The 20,201-nt window shown below is 40.9% G+C and overlaps 1 protein-coding gene across 2 annotated transcripts in view; it reads left to right on the top strand.

The window, feature by feature from the left end:
- LOC144684738 (plakophilin-3-like) overlaps positions 1–20,201 on the top strand; it is a 49,100-nt gene that overhangs the window by 12,106 nt on the left and 16,793 nt on the right. For both annotated transcript variants that reach the window (XM_078548909.1, XM_078548908.1), the window contains exons 4-9: positions 256–379; positions 2,561–2,765; positions 15,453–15,621; positions 16,515–16,632; positions 18,736–18,903; positions 19,331–19,510. In XM_078548909.1, coding sequence (XP_078405035.1) covers positions 256–379; positions 2,561–2,765; positions 15,453–15,621; positions 16,515–16,632; positions 18,736–18,903; positions 19,331–19,510 — 964 coding nt within the window. The remainder of the gene's footprint in view (positions 1–255; positions 380–2,560; positions 2,766–15,452; positions 15,622–16,514; positions 16,633–18,735; positions 18,904–19,330; positions 19,511–20,201) is intronic.

Genomic DNA, 20,201 nt, shown 5'->3' with positions numbered 1-20,201 from the left:
TTTTGCAATTTGCACTCTAGGTGTAGGGTTCTGCCTGCTGAGAGCCCATTTTGGGAATATAGACAATCAATGCACCTTGCAGAATTATCCCACCCATTGTTATTAATGAACTGAAAGCCTCTCAAGAGCCATTGGCTCACTTTGCACACTTTAAGCACAACTTCTCAAAAATTTAGCCTATAGTTCCTCGTTTGAGGATGATATGCTTTTGCAAGTACACTGAGGAGCCTGAACTCTTGATACTGCTCTCTCTAGGACTGAAGAGTTGGACCTGCCGACGGCTGTCAGTCTTCTGAGCAGTAACGACGTTAGTGGTCAAGTGGTTGGAGCTGGATACATCCAACATAAATGCTACCATGACGCAGATGCTAAAATTCATGTAAGAGAATTGATGAATATGGAAGGATGGATGGGAGAGGCAGAATTGATGAAATAATTCCAGAACTTAACTTGTTGTAACCGATCTCTGATTATCCTCATAGATTAGTTATGTTATGCATTTGTTTTACGTTCAACTTTGCTGTAGGTATTCTCAAGCATGTGGCAGAACATCACTGTAAGCATTCGGGGGCCTTGTGTTTAGAGGTTTTCCCACACTACTCAATGTTTAATGATAAAATAGTGCAACCCAGGGGTTACTTCTCACGACTAAATGTTGCTAAGACCAAAGCCAAGGTCTTTGGACCTAGCCACAAACTCCAATCCCTTGCTGCTGACTCTATCCCTGGCAACTGTTACATTTGACTTTGGAATGAGTTTCAGACCAAATGTCCACACCATCACTCAAACTGTTTTCACCTCTATAGCATTGCCTGACTCTGCCCCTGCCTCAACTCATATGCTGCTGAATCCCTCATCTGTGGTTTTGTTACCCCTAGGCTTGAGCACTCCAACATGCTCCAGCCTGGCCTCCTGTGCTTTACCCTACATACACTTGAAGCCATCAAATTCTGCTCATGTCCTAACTTGCATTAAGTCCTTTTCACCCATCACCCCGGTACTTGCTGGCCAGTATTGAATCCCAAATCAACAAAGCCTCTAGTTTATAAAACTCATCTCATTTTCAGATCTTTCCATGATCTCACTTGTCCCTACCTCTGCAGTTTACACAAGTCCTACAATCTTCCAAGATATCAGTGCTCCTACAATTCTGGCCTCAAGCGCATCGCTGATTTTAATTGCTTCAAGATAACCCGTGCTTTCAGCTGCCAAAGCCTTAAACTCTGGAATTCCCTGGCTGAACCTCTCACACACCCCCCCCCCCCCCCGGCCCAGTCGTCCTCCTCCTCCTCCTCCTCCAAGACAGTTCAGTCTCTTTGACCAAGCTTTTGGTTATCTCCCTGAATATCTCCTATGTGACCCAGTGTCGGATTTTGATAATGCTCCTGTGAAGTCCCTTGGAATATTTTGCTATATTAAAAGCACTAATTGTTGTTGGGTGTAACAGTCGTCTCCTCTTATTTGAACTGGATATTTGTGATTCTCACTCATTCTTCTCCAAGGGTGTGTTAAGAAAAGTCAAAATACAAACTGTTTTGCTGCTTTATTTCATAACTAATGAACATACAGAACAACGGTTCTGATAAAACTCAGTTAATTACAACAGTATATCAGCAGAATCATACTAAGTAATGAACACACAACACCTTGATACCAATGAGTTGTCACGTCTGGATGAAACAAAATATCTACCCTGAGCCTGGCCAAGGTTTGCAGCTCGCAGCTAAACATTGTTTTTTTTTAAAAGAAACATAACTGATATTGCAGCCTTTGCTGGTCCTGAGTGACTGTCTGTGTCTCTGCCTTTGGTTTTAATTATCCTGTGTTTAGAGCCAGGCAGAAGAACTATCAAACCTGCTGGGCATCCAGGTCCAAAGACTTCCCAACACAATGGCAGAGATGGGTTAGCAAATTGTTTATGTTGATCATCAACACCTCTAAAGCTTAGCATCTCAGCATTTTTAAAAAAAAGTGTGAATACACTTTGCTTTAAACTTCGAACTGTTATACACTTTTCATCAGTGCAAAATCAAGGAGGTAGTCTCACACAATGCTAAGCATTAATTTGCAGATGCTGAAAATTTTTACTAAAAACAGAAAATGCTAGAAATACTCATCAGATTAGGCAGCATCTGTGGAGAGAGAAACGGTCAACATTTTAAGTTGATGATCTTTCACCAGACCTGAAACATGGTGTCTCTGCGTTTTGGCTTCATACTAGTTGGAATTATGCTATAGGAAGTTTTGGGAGCTCAATTTACTGAGAAAAGCTTAAAATATGATGAAAGCAAAACTCCCTGTTGTGAAATTAATTTGTAAAATGGAGCTAAATTCCAACAGGCCATGTGACTGAGGTACTTCAGTATTGTACCAGTGACTCAGCAGATTTCCGTTAAGCCAAAGTGGTTGAATCTGAGTTGATTGAAATTGGACAACGGTGACCATAGATTACATAACACTTGTGTTAAATAGTCCTGTATTTTACATAGTTGGATTAGAGAGTTCTGATTACTGAGCTCAGTATTGCAATTACTAAAATTGGATATTCCCCTCCCATTAGGCCTATAACTTGAAGGCCATCACTAAGCTTGTGAACCTCTTCAACCATGATTCTGTGGAAGTGCAGCGGAGTGCCACAGCAGCAATGCGTAACCTGATCTACAACAACACCGCAAATAAACAAGAGCTGGTAAGGCAGAATGGGATCCCCAAGATGATGCAGGCAATCAAAGGCATTGATGAAGAGCTAAAGGCCAACATCACTGGTACGTCTTACTCTTTCTAAGGCTGTTGGCTCCTCAAGCCTCTTGCAGACTAAATGAGTGTTAATCTGTTAAGTGCATTGCAATAATGGCCAAAGTACAAATGCCTCTTGCAGCTAAATTTGTCGAGAATCCGTATGGGCCTGACTGAAATAACACCAAAGAGATTTTTGATAACTATTCTTAGCCCCTCTCCAGACATTATCAGATAGAATTACTGAACCAATCCAAGGACTGAAAAGGGTTAACAACCCTAGGATATTTCATAATTGTTTTTCATATCTAATTGGTGTTCCTGGCCATGATGCCAGAAACATTTGTTACACTCCCATTCACACAAATTAATAAGTAATTAAACTTGCATTTTATCTTATGGTCCTTTTGTGCCAATTTTGATGCCTATTGACAAGCCTAATTTATTATTGTTTATGGAGTGACATTCCATATTTTGTGGCTTCAGGGAAAAAAAATGGGAACACTGAAACTGGAACAATAACCCCTTCTACCTGATTGTTTTGAACCTTGGTTTATAAAGATTAGCGGTGTATTTTCTTTATTCCACACTCCGCTCTTTCCAGTGTGTGAAGTACATCCCCTCCACCACCCCCTTGTCTCTAATATGTAACCATGTCATCAGCAAGCCCCCCTGCAGTCTGTTACTATGCCCCCACCAACTTTCCCTCCTCTATAGTCTGTAACTGCATCTTCACCAACCCTTTTCTCTCCAGAATAATACTGCATCAGTTCCCCTCATCTAGTATGTAACTACATCCTCTACCATCTTCTTTAATTGATAACTATACCCCCTCAAGTCTGTATCCCCTCTGCCTAGCCTATAACTTAATCCCACCTATCTCCCCTCTAGCCTGTATCCTTTCATCCTTCTTCCCTCCTTTTGCCTATAACTACATCCCCAGATCCCCCTCCTCTTTAACCTATAATTATACCTCTGCAATTGCCCCCCTACTCTAACCTTTTAATGCAATCCCAATTAGTGACCTCTCCAGTCTAAATACACCACTGCTAATGCTGCTTTTTCTAGTTTGTGACTATAGCCCCACAATTTTCCCTTCTTTTGAGCTTGTGCCATCCCTGCCAACTTCTCTCCAATATATAGCTACACTCCTATTACCTCCTCTTCTAACCAGCTTGTAACAATATTTCACCGTTTTTTTTCTCTCTCTCTCTCTCTCTCTCTCATTCTCTTTATGTAATGTGACCTGAATCATCTTAATTGTTAATTGTAGTGATCGTAACAGCAGTATTTGGTATCATACTGCGAGAGGAGAACCTTTTGCCAGCAATAGATCACATTTCTCCAAAAGTAAAATGGCACTGCGTGTCTGACAAATATCCTGGGTTCAGTAGTAATTGTGCCTCAGGCTGGAGTTTTACTGGGTAGGGTCTGAGCTTTCACTGGTGGGACTGCCTTTTGGAAGGGTTCTTGCACCTCAGTACTTTATTGTTCTTGATTATTCTCATGAGTTATATTGCTACTTCTGTGTGGAGGCATATCAATGCATGAGGCATATCGATGCAAATGTGGCACTCATTGACTGTTCAGTAGTTCTGTTGGGAATTTTGTTTGTGGAGATTGAGCAGGCAGGTTCAAACAAAACGGATGAGAGCATCTAAGATTCCTGCTGCAAAACATTGCAGTTACAACACTATCATTTTCTCAAGGTCATGCATCATGTTAGTTGGATAATGGATTGAGAGGGTGGGTGTATTTGGCTTTAGGCCAAGTGATGCAGTCATATCTTGGAAGTGTTTGGGTTCTAAAATTCCACAGTGAGTACATTGCTGCAACTTGGAACAAATCAAAAGAATCCAGGATTAATTAATTTTGAAAAGAAATATTAAAAGTTCCAGAAAATAACTCAAGGAATCTTCAGTGTGAGTGGTGATATTAAGATAGGTTCAGTCCCTGGAACAGTCAGAAATTACCTCATCATTCACCTCTATCAGGAGCTATCAGGCTCACCTTGTTTATGAAATATGAGTTACCTCAATGTAGTGCAATTGAAAAAAAAAAAGAACTGGGTCAGAACCACCTTTTTGAACAGCTAAATTTGAGTCTGTTCTATGCTGGTTTCATCTCGGGCACAATTTGATGTGTTGCAATTGGCTATTGTGTCTTGCATGTGAGCGGGAGCAGTTTTTGGAGACGGCCAGCAACAGGAAGTCTGAATCAGTCAGCGTGAGGCACTGTGCACTTTGCTGAGCTGGGCACAGATGCTGAGCCACTGGGGTCATCCACAAAGAGGACAATTCTGGAGCAGCAATAGAAAATGTGTGAGGCCCTATCATGGTTTCCAGAGGCATTGTGCATCCTTTGAGAGAGAGTGGAGGAATCCATCTCAGACATTTGAGTGCCATGATGTCTCAAGCCTTTGTGCTGATGATAATCTCCATGGTCATGTCTGGCAAGGGAGGCAACTGAGTGCATGTTTGCCCTGACCCTGTGATCTGCACAGGATGGAGGAAAGCCTCACCATAGCTGTTCAGCGCCTCACTGAAGCGCAGCAAAGTGCTCTTCAGCTTTTGGCTGGTGTGAAACTGTTGGGCCATGAGTAGGAAAGTGGAGAAAGGGCACATAGAAATGGGGACTCTGCTTCTAGATCCTACCACTCATCATCCCGATCCTCATATGCTGTCCCCTGCCTCAGTGACTGAGTCTACTCCCTGTACTGATGTAGGTGGAGCAGTGTTTGGCAAGGGACCTCATGGGCTGGAAAAGCCAGAGGATGTCTGCCATGGGTATCTCTGCTGTTGGAGCAGGGGAATGAACCAGTAGCCTGTCTGACTGTGCTGAAGTCAAAGGGGGAATGCCAAATAGATGGAAAAGAGAGACAAGGGAATTCACTTGGGTGATAGGATTGATACAGTGACAATGTACTAGGAAAAGTAAGTGAGTTATGCACTCTTTTCAAGTTCCCATTGTCCATGCATGGCCATTGTTGTCTCTCCCCCCCCCCACCCTCTCTCTCTCTCTCAAAAGGACAGGAGAAAAATGGCATGACCAGAGCGGAAGATGAGCAAAGGTTGCAGATGAGATAGAGATTACCGACTTTGGGTAGGATCCCTTTGGGTTTCTGACACTGGCAATTTTTTTTAGGCGAGGGAGGGTTGTTAACCCCTTGCACTCTCTGAACTCAAACCTCCCTTCACACTTACCAATTAAAATCCTGCCCTTGAGTCTTAAATCACGTATCAAATATGCCTACTACTACTACCACTAACACTCCCTTTTCCCTTTTTGTCCATGACATCTTTGTCGATCTCTCCTTAGCCCTCATCTATTGCTGGCCTTCTATCCAGCTTCACCTGCTCTCTCTCTCTCTCTCTCTCTCTCTCTCTCTCTCTTTCCCCCCCCCCCCCCCCCCCCCACCTAAAAAGTGTAAATTTCATCACATTTCCACTTCTCTTCAGCTCTGAAGAAGGGTCATACAGATTCGAAACATTAATTCCTCTGCTTCTCTATCTGCAGATGCTGCTATACCTGCTGAGGTTTTCCAGCATTTTCTGCTTTTGTTTCAGATTTCCAGCATCCACAGTATTTTACTTTTATCAAATATGCTTTATTGACCAATAGACCGGCTGTTAGTAAAAATACCTGATGCAGTGTCTAGACCAGAGAGGGAAGTAGTAATAAAGCATTGCCTGGAACAGATGGGAGAAGCTAACTGTAGGAGTGTGATTCCAAAGTGCCAAATGTAACCAGGAATCGATTTTTTTGTATTAAAAGTCCTAACAGTTGTCTTGTGTTCTTCTGTACCTCACGTTTGTGCCAGCTCGGGAGGAAAAAAATTTGAATTGTTCTGGGAGTGTCCCAGTAAAATTGCTCAGTGAGAGCAAATCAGTAGACTTTGCACGTACAGCAGTGGAAGCTGTATTTAGTCCCTTAGTCATTGGGTGGGGTGTGTGTTGAACAGGAGTAAGAGAAGCTGCTTTCAATTTCTTTTTATATTAGAGTCCGGTGAGTCAACACAACCTTTAGGCTGCACCTTGGAGAGAAGTGCCTGATTGTGCCCATTATTTTGTCCTCATTGTGAGACCTGCACAGACTCTGTCCCGATCTCAGTGTGCAAACTAATGCTCATACCCTAATTTTTATTGCTTTTAAAACTAAAATGAGAAATCATGTTAAGCAGGGCAAGATTGCTCATGCAATGTTAAGGCTCAGAGACTTCAAGAACACAATCTAATCTTTAAGGTAGAATTTTTTTTTCAACTGCTGGAAGTTTCCCTGTTCTGGTTTATGTCCCTGATAACTCTTGAGATTACTTTGCTCCTTTGTAATCACTTCTCTTTTTAACGATGGTATGCACACTGTGGAATAGGTGGTCTCTGGAACTGTTGGATCTTTTCACCATCCACTCCTTACCCAGCCACTGCGACCACTGTCACCTCCCCACCCCAACCCAAGGCGTTCTTCGCCACCCTACCTCAGTAGGTTTCAAATAGCAGCTCCACAGCTGATGGAGGCTAGCTCTACATAGACCAGGGATCAAAGTTGGATCACTTTCAGTCTGTTCGGCTTGGTATCACTCTATGGGTCTTGCCCATTGAAACAGTCGCTTTAATTGTATGAGGTCAGGGATGTGTATTGTAAATCTAACATCATGAAACCAGCAAGCATGGCATGGCATTGGGTTTACGTTCTGGAGCCTTTGGATTTCTCTCCCTCTTTTTTTGAGTTGATCGATCTGTTTTCAGTCAAACGCTAAGGGCAGGATTTTCATGCCAGAGGTGGGAATTGGGAGGCAGGACTAAACCCACCGTCATGATCCCAACTCCGTTGTCAGGCAGCTGGGAAATGAGATTTCCCCAATGGAAGGACCCACTTTATACCTGAGACGGGTCTGCCGTCTAGATCAGCAGACCCGAGGGGGGAATCAAAGTGGGATAGGCCTGCTGAAGAGCCTGCCTTGACAGCCAATTTTTTTTTTTGAGAGTTCCGATGATCCCTCCGAGGTGCTTGCCCAAAATTTGGCCCTCCTATGGAGTTGTCCCCTTGCTGACCTCCTTCAGCCTCATTGGCTTCCTCCAATGCCACTTAAAAGCCCCGAAAAATCCTCTTACCTTGCAAAATATTTCTTGGCCTTCTCACCTCCTGTCCTCCACCGCCCCCCGCCCCTCCATGGCCATTCCTGCTTCTTCTCACTTGGTGGGGTTGTGGAGGTCTTCAGAAGCCTGCCTGCCCCAGTGATAATCCTAAAAGGTCTGACCTTGGGCCTCTCAATAGGTACAGGCAGAGTTCTTGCCCCACACTCCGTAAAATGAGTGCCGGTGGAAATGAAGATGGGACTTCTGTTCCTTGGCCATTCTTTTGACTGTTCCGCCTCCTTTTGGTTGGTTTCGGGACTGTAAATTCTGGCCTCAAATGTTCTTGGAAATGAATACCAGTTCCATTATACCCTATTATCATTGTACTGTTTCATATCCTACTATTTGAGTCAATATATTTTTAAGTATAAAGGCAGCTAACCCATAGTTTATTGCAAGCATACTGGTCTTGGAGCGTAGTACTTACTCTCCTGCAAGTGGTTCTCACCATTCAGCTTTAATTGTTTTAACTTGAGTCCATAAATTGCTGAGAATAAAGATGTAGGCTTCAGTCCACAAGTGATTCAGTCTTCCTATTGAAACTATGATGAATACGTAATAAACGTTGGTTAAGAAACCCAAAATGTAACAATAGGACGATTCATATTTCACACATCTTAGTGTTCACCCACTCTCTCACGACTTGATACTTTGTTCCCTCATTTTATTTTTTTCCATTTGGAAGAGTTGTCAAGGGAGGCAAACATTCCAAGTGTAGAGGAGCAGATTCTAACAGAATTCCAAATGCAGTTTTCTTTAGTTCACCAGCTGGGACTCATCTGAGTCTGCATAGAACACATGACACACATTCCAGTGTCCTGATGAAAAGCCATCTCAACCTGAAACGTCTGTTTCTGTCCAGAGGTGCTGCCTGACCAGCTGAGTATAGCATTTTGCTTTTATTTCACATTTCCAGCGTCTGCAGTATTTTACTTTAATCAATTTACACATACTGCACATTCCTTGTGGTTTCTTCAGGGAGAAGTGAACAGAGATTGTAGGCTGACTGAAATCAGTTGTATTCTATTTTGGTTTTAAATTAGAGGTAGGAGTGACTAACTTATTTAGTTATTCTTTCATGGGATGTGGGCTTCGCTGGTTAGGCCAGCATATAATGCAAATCCCTAATAGCCCCTAAAGAAGATGTTGGTGAGCTACCTTCCTGAACCACTGCAGTCCGTGCGGTATAGGTGCACCACAGTGCTATTAGGAAAGGAGTTCCAGGATTTTGACCCAGTGACAGTGAAGGAACGGTGATATGTTGCCAGGTCAGGATAGAACATAGGAATGAGGAGCAGGAGAAAGCTATTTATCCCCTCGAGCCTGCTCTGCCATTTGGTAAGATCATGGCTGTTCTGATTGTGAACTCCACATTGCGCCTACCACATTCTACCTATCCCCAATAAACTTTGACTCCCTTGTTAGTCAATAATCTATCTATCTCTGTCTTAAAAATATTCATTAACCTTTCTTCCCCAGCGAGTTCCAAAGATTCACAACCCTCTGAGGGAAAAATCCTTCTCATCGCCGTCTTAAATGTGAGGCCCCTTATTTTTAAACTGTCCCCTTAGACTTAGTCTCGCCCACAAGTGGCAACATCCTTTCCGCATTCACCCTGTCCTCTTAGGATCTTGCGCTTCAATAAGATCACCTCTTAAACTTCTAAACTCCAGTGGATACAGACTCAGCATGTCCGACCTTTCCTCACAAGATAACCCCCTCCCCAAATTCCTGGTATCCCAGGATGGTGTGCTTCCTCCAACCTAGGATTGTTGGTGACGAACCCTGTGCCATTTTATGGTGCACATGCATTGTTGTGCCACACCAACAGTAGCTCCAATGTGGTAATGTAAACAAGGTGCTGCTCATGCATTCTAAGGCAGTTTATGCCACCAAAGGAGACTGTGTTTTGCCCTATACTTTCAAGGTAACGTAAATCTAAAGCTGGCTCAGAGATTGCTGGTGGTCTGAGTTCCTGAAGCATCATTCTTGCCTAGTATAGGCCAGAAACCACTTTTCTCCAAGAGATGGTCCCTGTGTCCAGCGGCATTTTAAAAGATATTTGGATATGGACTGGAAGTGCTGTAACCTGCAGAGATGCAGTCGGAAAGTCGGATTGGGCTGGATAGCTCTTTCTCAGCTGCCACAGACACGATGAGCGAAATGGACTGCTGGACTGTTTGGACTGTTTTATTTCGATGTTACAGAAATAGTTTAATGCAGAATTGCTTCCTGTTGGGATCCACCCAACGGTATGAATAGGGCAACCTCTACCAACGGAAATTGCAAATAATACAGAAGCGCAGCAGAAAGGGGTGGTGCAATATTAATGTGATGTTCGGCTGGAATCTTTTCAAGAAACCTTTGTGAATGAACCTAGCTATATTAGTGCCTATAGCATGTTTGGAAGGGAGGTGCGTTGTTGAAATGTGGCGCGCAGGTATATAATTCTATATTCTAGCATAAGCCGGTCATCTGATGTCTCATTCAAAGTTTCTCTGCCATACTGTGCTTATGGGTTTTCTGTACGCTCTTCAAAATCTGGGAAATGAATGCCAGTGTTGATCATGCACAATTAGGCAGCAGATACCAATGCTCTATCTCTGTCCAGTTTTGTCATTCCTGTTATGCTTGCAAATTGTTGGTTGAACTAGTTATAATAATCCATTTGAGGATAGAATGGTACTTCAGGAGTCAACTCAGAATCTGCCTGGGCCATTGATGGGTTGAGGTATAAACTGAATTGCTATGTTTCTGCCCATGCCTCCCTGGAAAGGGAGCATATGGTGTTCACTGATATGCTTGAGGCCTTCTGCAACTGGTGGGCACTGTGGGACTTGGACTTGGGATGACTTTGTTTTGTTTGTTTCTTTGTTATGGTAGAGTGGTGTTGTACCTTTCAAATGGTGCTCTTAATTGGTTGTAGGTGCTACAGAAAAGGTAGAACTAAGAACAGGAGCTTCGCTAGCTCAGTACGTAGAGTATCCGACTTTTTTAATCTGAGGCTCCAGGGTTCAAGACTATGTTTAGGTGCTGCTTATAAAATTTGAATTCACAGTTCTCCTGAAATTCATGCAATCACAGAGCAAACAAGCAATTCACGCCAACTTTTAATTTTTTTAAACAAAAGTATAAATTGAATTGCTTAATGGAAAATGGAAACTCCACCTATGTATCTAAACAAGAGAATCTTCCTATAAAATGATAAAAGGTTGCTCCACGATTGATTTAGCTGCCTTTAGATGATATTGCCACATAAGTATATAATACCAATAAAAGTGTAGCAAAGAGAGCACCCTGGATTGTTTCCAAATTGTGTGATATTAAGATCATAGGCTCACAGATTGAAACAAGAACAACAGGAAGTTAAAAGGCAGGGAGAAGGTGTGGAACTCCAATTAGCTGGCACTGTCTTTGATAACATTGGTCAGGAAGACTGGAGAATGTAGCTGAGGTGTTTAACTCCAGGCAGTTGGTGGAGTTACAGAAAAAGGATACGCAAATAAGACAATTATATCAGACAGCTTACTCAGAAACAGAGGCAGAATGTTATTACCATAAGGGTAATGCTTTAATGAGAAAATGGCAGCCTTATGTTTCAGCGAATGAAAGCTGGAGGGAAGTGCATCAGATCGTTATCTCATTTGGATATAGAAATGAGATCCTTATAATTGTTCATGAAATTCCAATGGGGGACATTTAGGAATTAGACGCAAGCAAACATACAAAAACATTTTAATTGGCCTGGATTGCATAGAGATCTAGTCACATTCTGCAGAACATGTCACACATCTCAAGTGATAGGGAAGCCACAAGCAGTGATTAAGCCAGCACCTTTTAATGCCAATTCCAGCATTTGAAGAACCTTTTACTAGGGTCATGATTAATTGTGTAGGACCCCTCCCTAAGATTAAAAGTGGAAATCGATACTTCTGACAATGGGTATGTCCACAAGGTTTCCTGAAGCGATACCTTTGAGAAATATTACAACAAAGAAAATTGTGGAAGAGTTGACTAAATTTTTTACAAGATATGGTTTACCTAAACAAACACATTCAGATCATGGTTCAAATTTCATGTCACAGCTGTTTAAGGAAGTAATGAACAGTTTGGGGATAAAATAATTTTAAGTCAACAGTTTACCCTCCTGAGTCACAAGGGGCTTTGGAAAGATGACAAACTTTAAAAACTATGATGGCGTATAGCCAGGATTATCCACAGGATCAGGATTGGGGAATTCCATTCTTGTTATTTGCTATTAGGGGCGCTCCTAATGCATTAATTGGTTTTAGTCCTTTTGAACTAGTTTATGGTCATGAGGTAAGAGGAGCACTGAAATTGATTCATGAGAAATTGGTGGGTCAAAATTCAGAAACTGCTCTCCTGAATTATTTATCAAATTTCAGAAAGATTGGACAGAGCATGTGATATCACAGCAAGTGATGAAAGTGAAGGCTGACAGGAAAGCTACAGCTCGTAGTTTTGTTGCTGGGGAAAATGTGCTAGTTCTAAGTACTGGGTGACTCGTTAAAGGCAAAGTTTAATGGGCCTTACAGGATTGAAAATAAATTGTGAAGTAAAATTAGTTATTAAATACTCCAGATAGAAGAAAGAAGCAGAGAGTGTGCCATGTAAATATGCTTAAAAAGTACTTTGACAGAGAAGAGGACCAAAAGGAGGTGTTAGTGGTGGTAGATAGAGGTAGAAATGTAGGATTCTGAAATTGATTTTCCTCCAATAAAATTGGATAATGAGGGGGCACTTGAAAATTTAAATGTAATATTGCATTACCTTCCAGACAGGTATGAAAAGAGTTTTGGAAAAGCTATTGCAGCCTCTCAAAGGTATTTGTGGGAATAAGCTGGGGAGGACAAATTTAGCTATATATGATATATGTGTGGAAGTTTCATCTTCAATAAGGCCACATCCTGATAGATTAAATCCAGCAAAGTTATCACAAGTACAGGAAGAAATTGAATTCATACTTCAAAATGGTGTAATTGAGTCTAGCTGCAGTAACTGAGTTCATCTGTTCTGCTGGTACCAAAACCAGATGGAGCACAGAGTGTGCATGGACTATTGAAAGGTGAATGTGGTGACAAAAGCGAATCCATGCCCTATACCACGGTTGGAAGATTGCATTGAGAAAGTGGGACAATCAAAATTTATCCCAAAGATTGACTTGCTAAAAGGATATTGGCAAGTACTGTTATCGGAGAGAGCAAAGGAAATGTTGGCTTTTGTGACGCCAGATGAATTATATCAGTTTAAAGTTATGCCGTTTGGTATGAAAAATGCACCTGTGACATTGAAGATTGACAAGTTAAGTAATTGCAGGACTGAGGAATTGTGCTGTTTATATTGATGACTTGATAGTTTTCAGTCAAATGTGGGAGGAGCATTTACAGCATCTGGAAGAATTGTTTTGTCAATTACAAGAAGCTAATTTGGTGATGAACTTGGCTAAAAGTGAATTTACAAAACCGTATGTTGCAGATCTAGACCATACCATTGGACATGGTAAGGTGGCTCCGAGAGATGTGAAAGTCAAAGCCCTGTGCCTATAGCAAAATGAGAAGTTTTGAGATTTCTAGGCATAAGTGGGTTTTACTGGAAATTTGTACCAAATTTTAGCATTGTGGTTGCTCCGTTGACTGAGCTATTTTTTTTTTAAAAATAGTTTCAATGGACACAGAAGTGTCAGAAGGCATTTGGCAGTTTGAAAACTGGATTGACTGACACCAGTTTTGGCAGTACTCATTTATGCCCAGCAATTTAAGTTGGCCATTGACGCAAGTGATATAGGCATTGGGGACATATTGATACTAGAAGATGACACTGGAATTGAGAAACCGATGGGGTATTTTTTCACGGAAGTTGAATGTACAACTGAGAAGGTATTCAACAATTGAAAAGAAGACTTTGGCTCTCATGTTAGCATTGCAGCATTTTGAGATTTATGTTGCAAACAATTCGTCAGAAACAATTGTTTATACATATCACAATCCTTTGAAGTTTCTGGACAAATTTCGAGACAAAAGTGCAGGACTATTCAGATGGAGTTTATTATTGCAACCATCTAATCTACAGTTACACACGTGGCTGGATGAGAAAATCTGATTGCAGATGCATTGTCAAGAGTTTGAAGCTGAAAGGGAAAATTGGACATTTTTAAAACCTGGACAGTGGACTGGAATGATTTCTGTTGATACCAAGGATTTGTGTGTATATATTTTAACGCATGCATCTGGTATTGTAATAGCATGGGTATATAGATAAATATGAGGTAATGTAAGATGGGTTAAATGAAGCTGACTTTGTAAATTATGGTAGTTCATTTTCCAGTAAGGAGAGGGGTGTCATGAAAATATAATAATTTTCATAATATTTTAATTTATTATGAAGAGAGGTTAATAGTGGAGTTTGGATTAGTTTCTGTGTGGGGGAGGGGTTTTATTGAATTAGACAGCTGTTTTGGGTGCTTTGATGTATCAGAAGGGAAACTAGGCTTGAAGTGCTAAATACGTAAACATGGCTGAAGTTTTAGAACATGAGGTGTGAAGAACATTTGCATTTTTAGATAAACCCGAGTAGTGAATTTCCAAGCAATAAGGTGTTAAACCTAGCTAACAGAGGCTAAGCCAAACAGTGTTTATTTTTCCCCAAGATTACAGATAATGAGTGCTATAAAAGATTTACATGGTGGAAAAAGTAGTTACAAAGACATATTGGGACAATGGGATTTACACTAAAAAGGGAGAAACCTGTATAAAGGAGATGGGGTTATGTGTAAGAAGGCAGCGTTCTAAGATCCAACAAGTATGAAAAGCCTCCAACCTCTTGTCTACCAAGCTGCTGTCTTCAGGAACTGAAGTTAAGAGAATTCATTTTAAATATCACTGTCCAGGGTATTGTGTGCTTTGCCTGGATCTATTGAAATCTGGTGTTTTACTGTTGCCTTAATGGAGGTGTAACTGGGAGCTAGATATAATTAGGGGATTTAGGAGTTATCATAGTAGTAATTTGTAGACCTATGTATGTGCTTAAAATAATTTCTTTTATTAATAAATGTTTAATTTAGTTTTGTAAAAAAAAACCTCAAGACTCGGTGAACTTATTACTGCAGAATTCAAGGCACACATCTCGAGATCAAAATACAAATTGCAAAAGCAGTTGTGGCAGCTTTTTCAAATGTCCATCTGGAAATTGAGCAGCTCAGAATTTACCATCCGCTGTGCCATAACACTTTTGGACGTCAAAACTAAATTTTGAGTGGGTGCTCTCAGAAATGGCCCTTTCTGAATTCCTCCTCAAACACAATCAGACCTAGTTGGAATTTTTGGAGAATGATCTGCAGACAATTGGCTGTCTGACTGGATGCAGTGTTCATTGGCATCAGTTAAGCAGATGATATGAAACTTTGAAGTACAGTAGATCATGATGAGGATAGTTGTAGACTTCAGGATGACATGGGATGGTCAGATAGGCAGAAGCATGGTAGATGGAGCTCAATGTAGGGAAGTGTGAAATGAGACACTTGGGAGGACTAATACACAACTTTCTCTCTCTCTCTCTGTTTAGGAATCCTGTGGAATCTGTCTTCCAATGAGAGTCTGAAGGACACTCTTGCCCGAGACGCATTAGAGGGAATCATGGAAGAAATTCTTTCCCCCTCCTCAGGCTGGAGTAATAGTGTGAATGCCCTGCATTCAGAGGATGACGTCTTCTACAATACCACTGGCTACATTCGGTACTGTTTCATGTCTTGTATTTCTGCCTGGAAATTATCTATAACTTTGCTGCTTTCACTGATATTGTTAACATTTTTATATGTAAATCAACACTTGAATTTGTGTACTTCCACATCACTTAAATTGAAATCATAAATTCCAGTACTTTACACAATTCTATGCCTCTTTAAATTAGTCATCTGATTTCCCTGGCCATAAAGGATGGACGACAAACAAACTCTTATGTTCCTATCATAGCCACAGCAGAATTTATTTCCCATTATCCGTCTTCCTCTGAGGAAATGCCGTCCCATTATTGAGGTCATCACCTTTCTGACACCTTGACCAAGAACTGGAGCCAAGTAGGATGATGGTGGACATGAATCTGGAGGACATCAATCTATGGCATGGCTGATGACTGACAACCCACTGTAAAATTGTCATACAATTTTTTTTCGATAAAATATATTTGCAGTTTTCCTAGTTGTCCACCAGATTTCAGAGAAAATCTATTTGGTAGTGGATGAAGTGGGACACATGGCTTATGCTGGAATGGTGAAATTAATCAATAGATGAGCTATAAAATTGGGGAGCTTGACATGAACAAGCCAGCCCTATAGAATATGAAGTTTGTCAACTGATGCCGGGAATACCATTGACAATTGGCTATAGAGAAATTAAAGTTCTAACTTGTCTGCCCTAGTTAGACTTTTTTTTTGAATAAGAAGCTTTTGGATTGTAGTAAGGAAAATGTGTTTTTTTAAAAATTTTATTATGTGGTACCTGGAAATAGGTGGCAGTAATGCCCATCCAAAGGACTGCTGTTTAGTCAGTGATAGCTTTTCAATACCTTTGTTTCGCAATATCTGATTCAGTATGAACAATAATCCTGTTGTTCATATATTTTGTACAGAAACCTGAGCTCGGCAAAAGAGGAAACACGCCAGGAAATGAGGAATTGTAAAGGTTTAGTGGACTCGCTAGTCTACTTCATTCAGCACTCTCTCGACAACAACAGTGGAGCTGACAAGGTAGGGAGGCTGTCTTGCATTTCAGCAAAAATACTTTAACTGGGAATACAAGCCATCTTCAGGGTGCATCTAATTGGGGCCAAACTTCAAGGCATCTCTTGTTTGTGACCGTAACCCCAGTCCATTTTCATGCATTTGAGCCATTTCGATATTTCTTCTGCCTGTGATTTTTGTTTTTAAAAAATATATATATTTTTGAAGTTGCCAGTTTTGAAAATAGTGCTTTCCTTGTGTAATAAACTACTTTTCCATTTAAATTTTAACCACCCACCCCCCTCCAGCACATGACCCTTTATTGATTGCAACAAATGCATGGACATCCCTTATATACCCAGTGTTGTTAGGACACCAATAACAGGAAACAGAATGTAATTCCTTTCCCGATTTGATTGGGTCGTAGTTCATCAGAATTTTTGCTGGGTGCAAAAAGGGATGGCTGTCCCGTTTCACATTCCTAGTTACTAGGGGAGTATTTTGGCTTCACTATGTTTGTACAATATTAGTGGGGGGCGGGGGGCTGTCAACAGCATACAATGAGTAATCGTAAGTACAACATAAATTCTAAAAGTGTTACAGTGTCTCTCCATTTACAAGCTGCACGATTTTTTGCACTCTGGTATACCATTTAACAAACTGCACTTATACGGTTTTCTCTTTCAACTCCTTCATTCTGTCTTTCCTCATGTTTAGTGGGCTTGCTGTGTGTTGTAGTTGATAGGTATTTGAAGAATGCACATTTTGTCATTCACAGGAGTGATTTGTGGTATTATTTCCAGTGTGACCATCTAATGTTCTAATGAATGCACTCTATGATTGACTAGTTGTTCTGAGGAGAATACATACTTTGGATACTTGGCCGGCAAGAGGTGATCCCTTGGCCCAGTCAACAACGTTATCACCAATTAGTAACTACTGCACTGTTGATGAGTAACTAGATTGTGAATTCAAAGACATGTTTTTTTAAAATGCACATGTCTACAAGTCTGTCCTTAAGAGCTTGTTTTTTTTTAAACTTTTGGTCAAGGTGCAAATCTATTGAGGACTTTTGGGGTCTATTTGTAGTGAAGAACTTTTTAAATCAATTGGTTCAGGGCAAGGATTAAAATACTAGGTGTAACATTTTGTAAGTTCCACATTACTCAAGAAGATAAATAGCTGTGTACTTCGACTTTGTATGATAGATGCTTTGTTAACGACTTTGTTTAAAATTAAAAGCATTGCTTTCGTCAAAGCTTCGTTTTTACTATGATTCCCAATGAAATTAGTTTCTCCCCAGTCTGGTAGTGATGCACTGTGGAAACAATATGGAATATTAAGAAATCTTGGTTTGTTTTGAAGGTTTTTTTAATTTAAGAAAAAATGCAAATAGGTTTCATTCCTCCATTTTGCAATTAAAACCATGGCTGTCAAAGTTATCATTTATCATTGCACTGAGTTCTGCACGTATCCCTGTTATGAGTGATGCCATTCATCAGTTTTTTTAAAAAGCCCAATGAAGGGGAAGATGATGCCTCCTCTTTTAGCGGAGGACCATGGAAGTGAACAGTTTGCCTGTCACTAGTCAGTACCTGTGGAGGAATTGCGACAAGTGGGAATATAGCATGACATCATATGGAGACTGAGTTTTAGCTTAGAGAAGCATTCATTTAGTTTCAATCCAGTTTATCTGTTGATGATCCCATTCATTTGAAACCAATCTAGATTGGAAGTCCAGCTACTTGATATGGTGAGCCATTCTCATTTCCCCAGTTGAATTATCTTGGCTGAATACTGAGTTTTTACCCCATTTCATTGAAGACAATGACAATGAACAGGACTTGCCACACTGTGGGTTTACTGACCTAAAATATTTCAGCTCTCTAGAAGGCAGTGATTGTCTTCAGACAGGGAGCTAATAATGTTATGGAAGACCTTTCCCTTGGTTTGTAAACATAGATAACCAGCTGAGTTACTGAGGAAAAACAGATGTTAACTACACAAGTAGCATTGTTTCCACCCCTTCGGAGTAAATTGCATTTGTCAGTAAGCAGATTTCTTAAAGATCTATCACTATAGACATAAACTCAACTTAGAGTTTGTTTTGTTTCTCCTCCATCTCGATAGAGCGTAGAGAATTCAGCCTGTATCCTGCGCAATTTGTCCTATCGTCTTTACGATGAAATACCATCATGTTTTCAAAATCAATTGGAGGGCCCTGGCAAGAATGACAGAAGTATGAAGAAAGATGATGTTGTGGGATGTTTCACTCCTCAGAGCAGGAAGATTAAAGAGGTAAGGGAATTGTATTTCCTATATCATGGAGTTCAACAGCCATCCTGTGTACACTGTCTTTCACTAAATATAATTCAGTAATCTTTCCGCAGATATATAACTACTTCTAACAGAACAAAATGATTGGGGGAGGGGGTGGCAGGTGGGTGAATTTTTTCAGTTGCTATCTGGTGTAATAAAATGTTAAGTTTATCAAAAAGGTTTTGTTACATGCAGCACACAAGGAACCTTCACCCATTAAGTGTATATGAGCATTGTGCTGTCATTTGAAGTCTCCCATGGTTTTTATTTGTATAACAGGCAGATTTTTTTGTGTAACTTGCAATGTTTTACTTCTATGGCAAAAATTTTAATTAATCTCTTTCATTTGGCTAAGTATTAAACATGCATGCAGTTACGTACATACTATGTAACCTTGTTCTCTTAGATCAATACAGATTCAGCAATATTTTCAGAAGTGTCAAAAGATCCTAAAGGAATAGAGTGGCTGTGGAACCCAGCTATAGTGAAGCTGTACAGCAGGCTCTTGGTCAAGAGCAAGGCCAACCAGCAGACCACTGAAGCAGCCTTGGGGGCACTACAAAATATTACGGCAGGAAACTTCCGGGTAAGGTAGCACCCAGAACATTCTCGTTTATTCCACTTAACAGCTAACTGTTAATTTTCTTGAGAGATGGGAATGTAGCTGACACAGCCAGCATTTATTGCCTATCCCTAAATGTACTAAGTTCTTGAACTGCTTTAGTTTTAGTGGTGTAGACACACCCTCAATGCAGCTAAGGGAGTTCAGGTTTTTGACCCAGTGACAGTGAATGAATGGCGATATAGTTCCACGTCAGGATGGTGAGTGACTTGGAGGGGAACTTGCAGCTGCTGTGTTCTCATGCATCTTTTACCCTTGTTCTTCTAGGTAGTAGTGACCATGGATTTGGAAGGTGCTGCCAAAGGAGCCTGAGCAAGTTGCTGCTGTGTAGCTTGTAAATGGTGTACATGTGTACCACTGTGCACTGATTGTGGAAGGCTTGAACGGTTAAGGTGGTGGGTTACTGATCAAGCAGGGTGAATTTGTCCTGGATGGCATTGAACCTCTGTTTTTGGAGCTGCACTCATCCAAGTGAGGAGTATTCCATCACACTTTTGACTTGTGCCTTATAGATGGATAGGCTTTGGGGAGTCAGGAGGTGAGATGCTTGCCACAGAATTGCCAGCCTCTGACCTTCTATAGCCATATATATTTCTGTGGCATTCAGCTGTTTCTTAATATCGTGTGGAGTGACACAAATTGGCAGGAGACTGGC

Source organism: Cetorhinus maximus, chromosome 9, assembly GCF_964194155.1.
Source record: "Cetorhinus maximus chromosome 9, sCetMax3.hap1.1, whole genome shotgun sequence".
Classification (NCBI taxonomy): Eukaryota; Metazoa; Chordata; class Chondrichthyes; order Lamniformes; family Cetorhinidae; genus Cetorhinus; species Cetorhinus maximus.
Note: the sequence above shows the minus strand (reverse complement) of the source record. Positions and strands in the feature narration are given on the sequence as shown.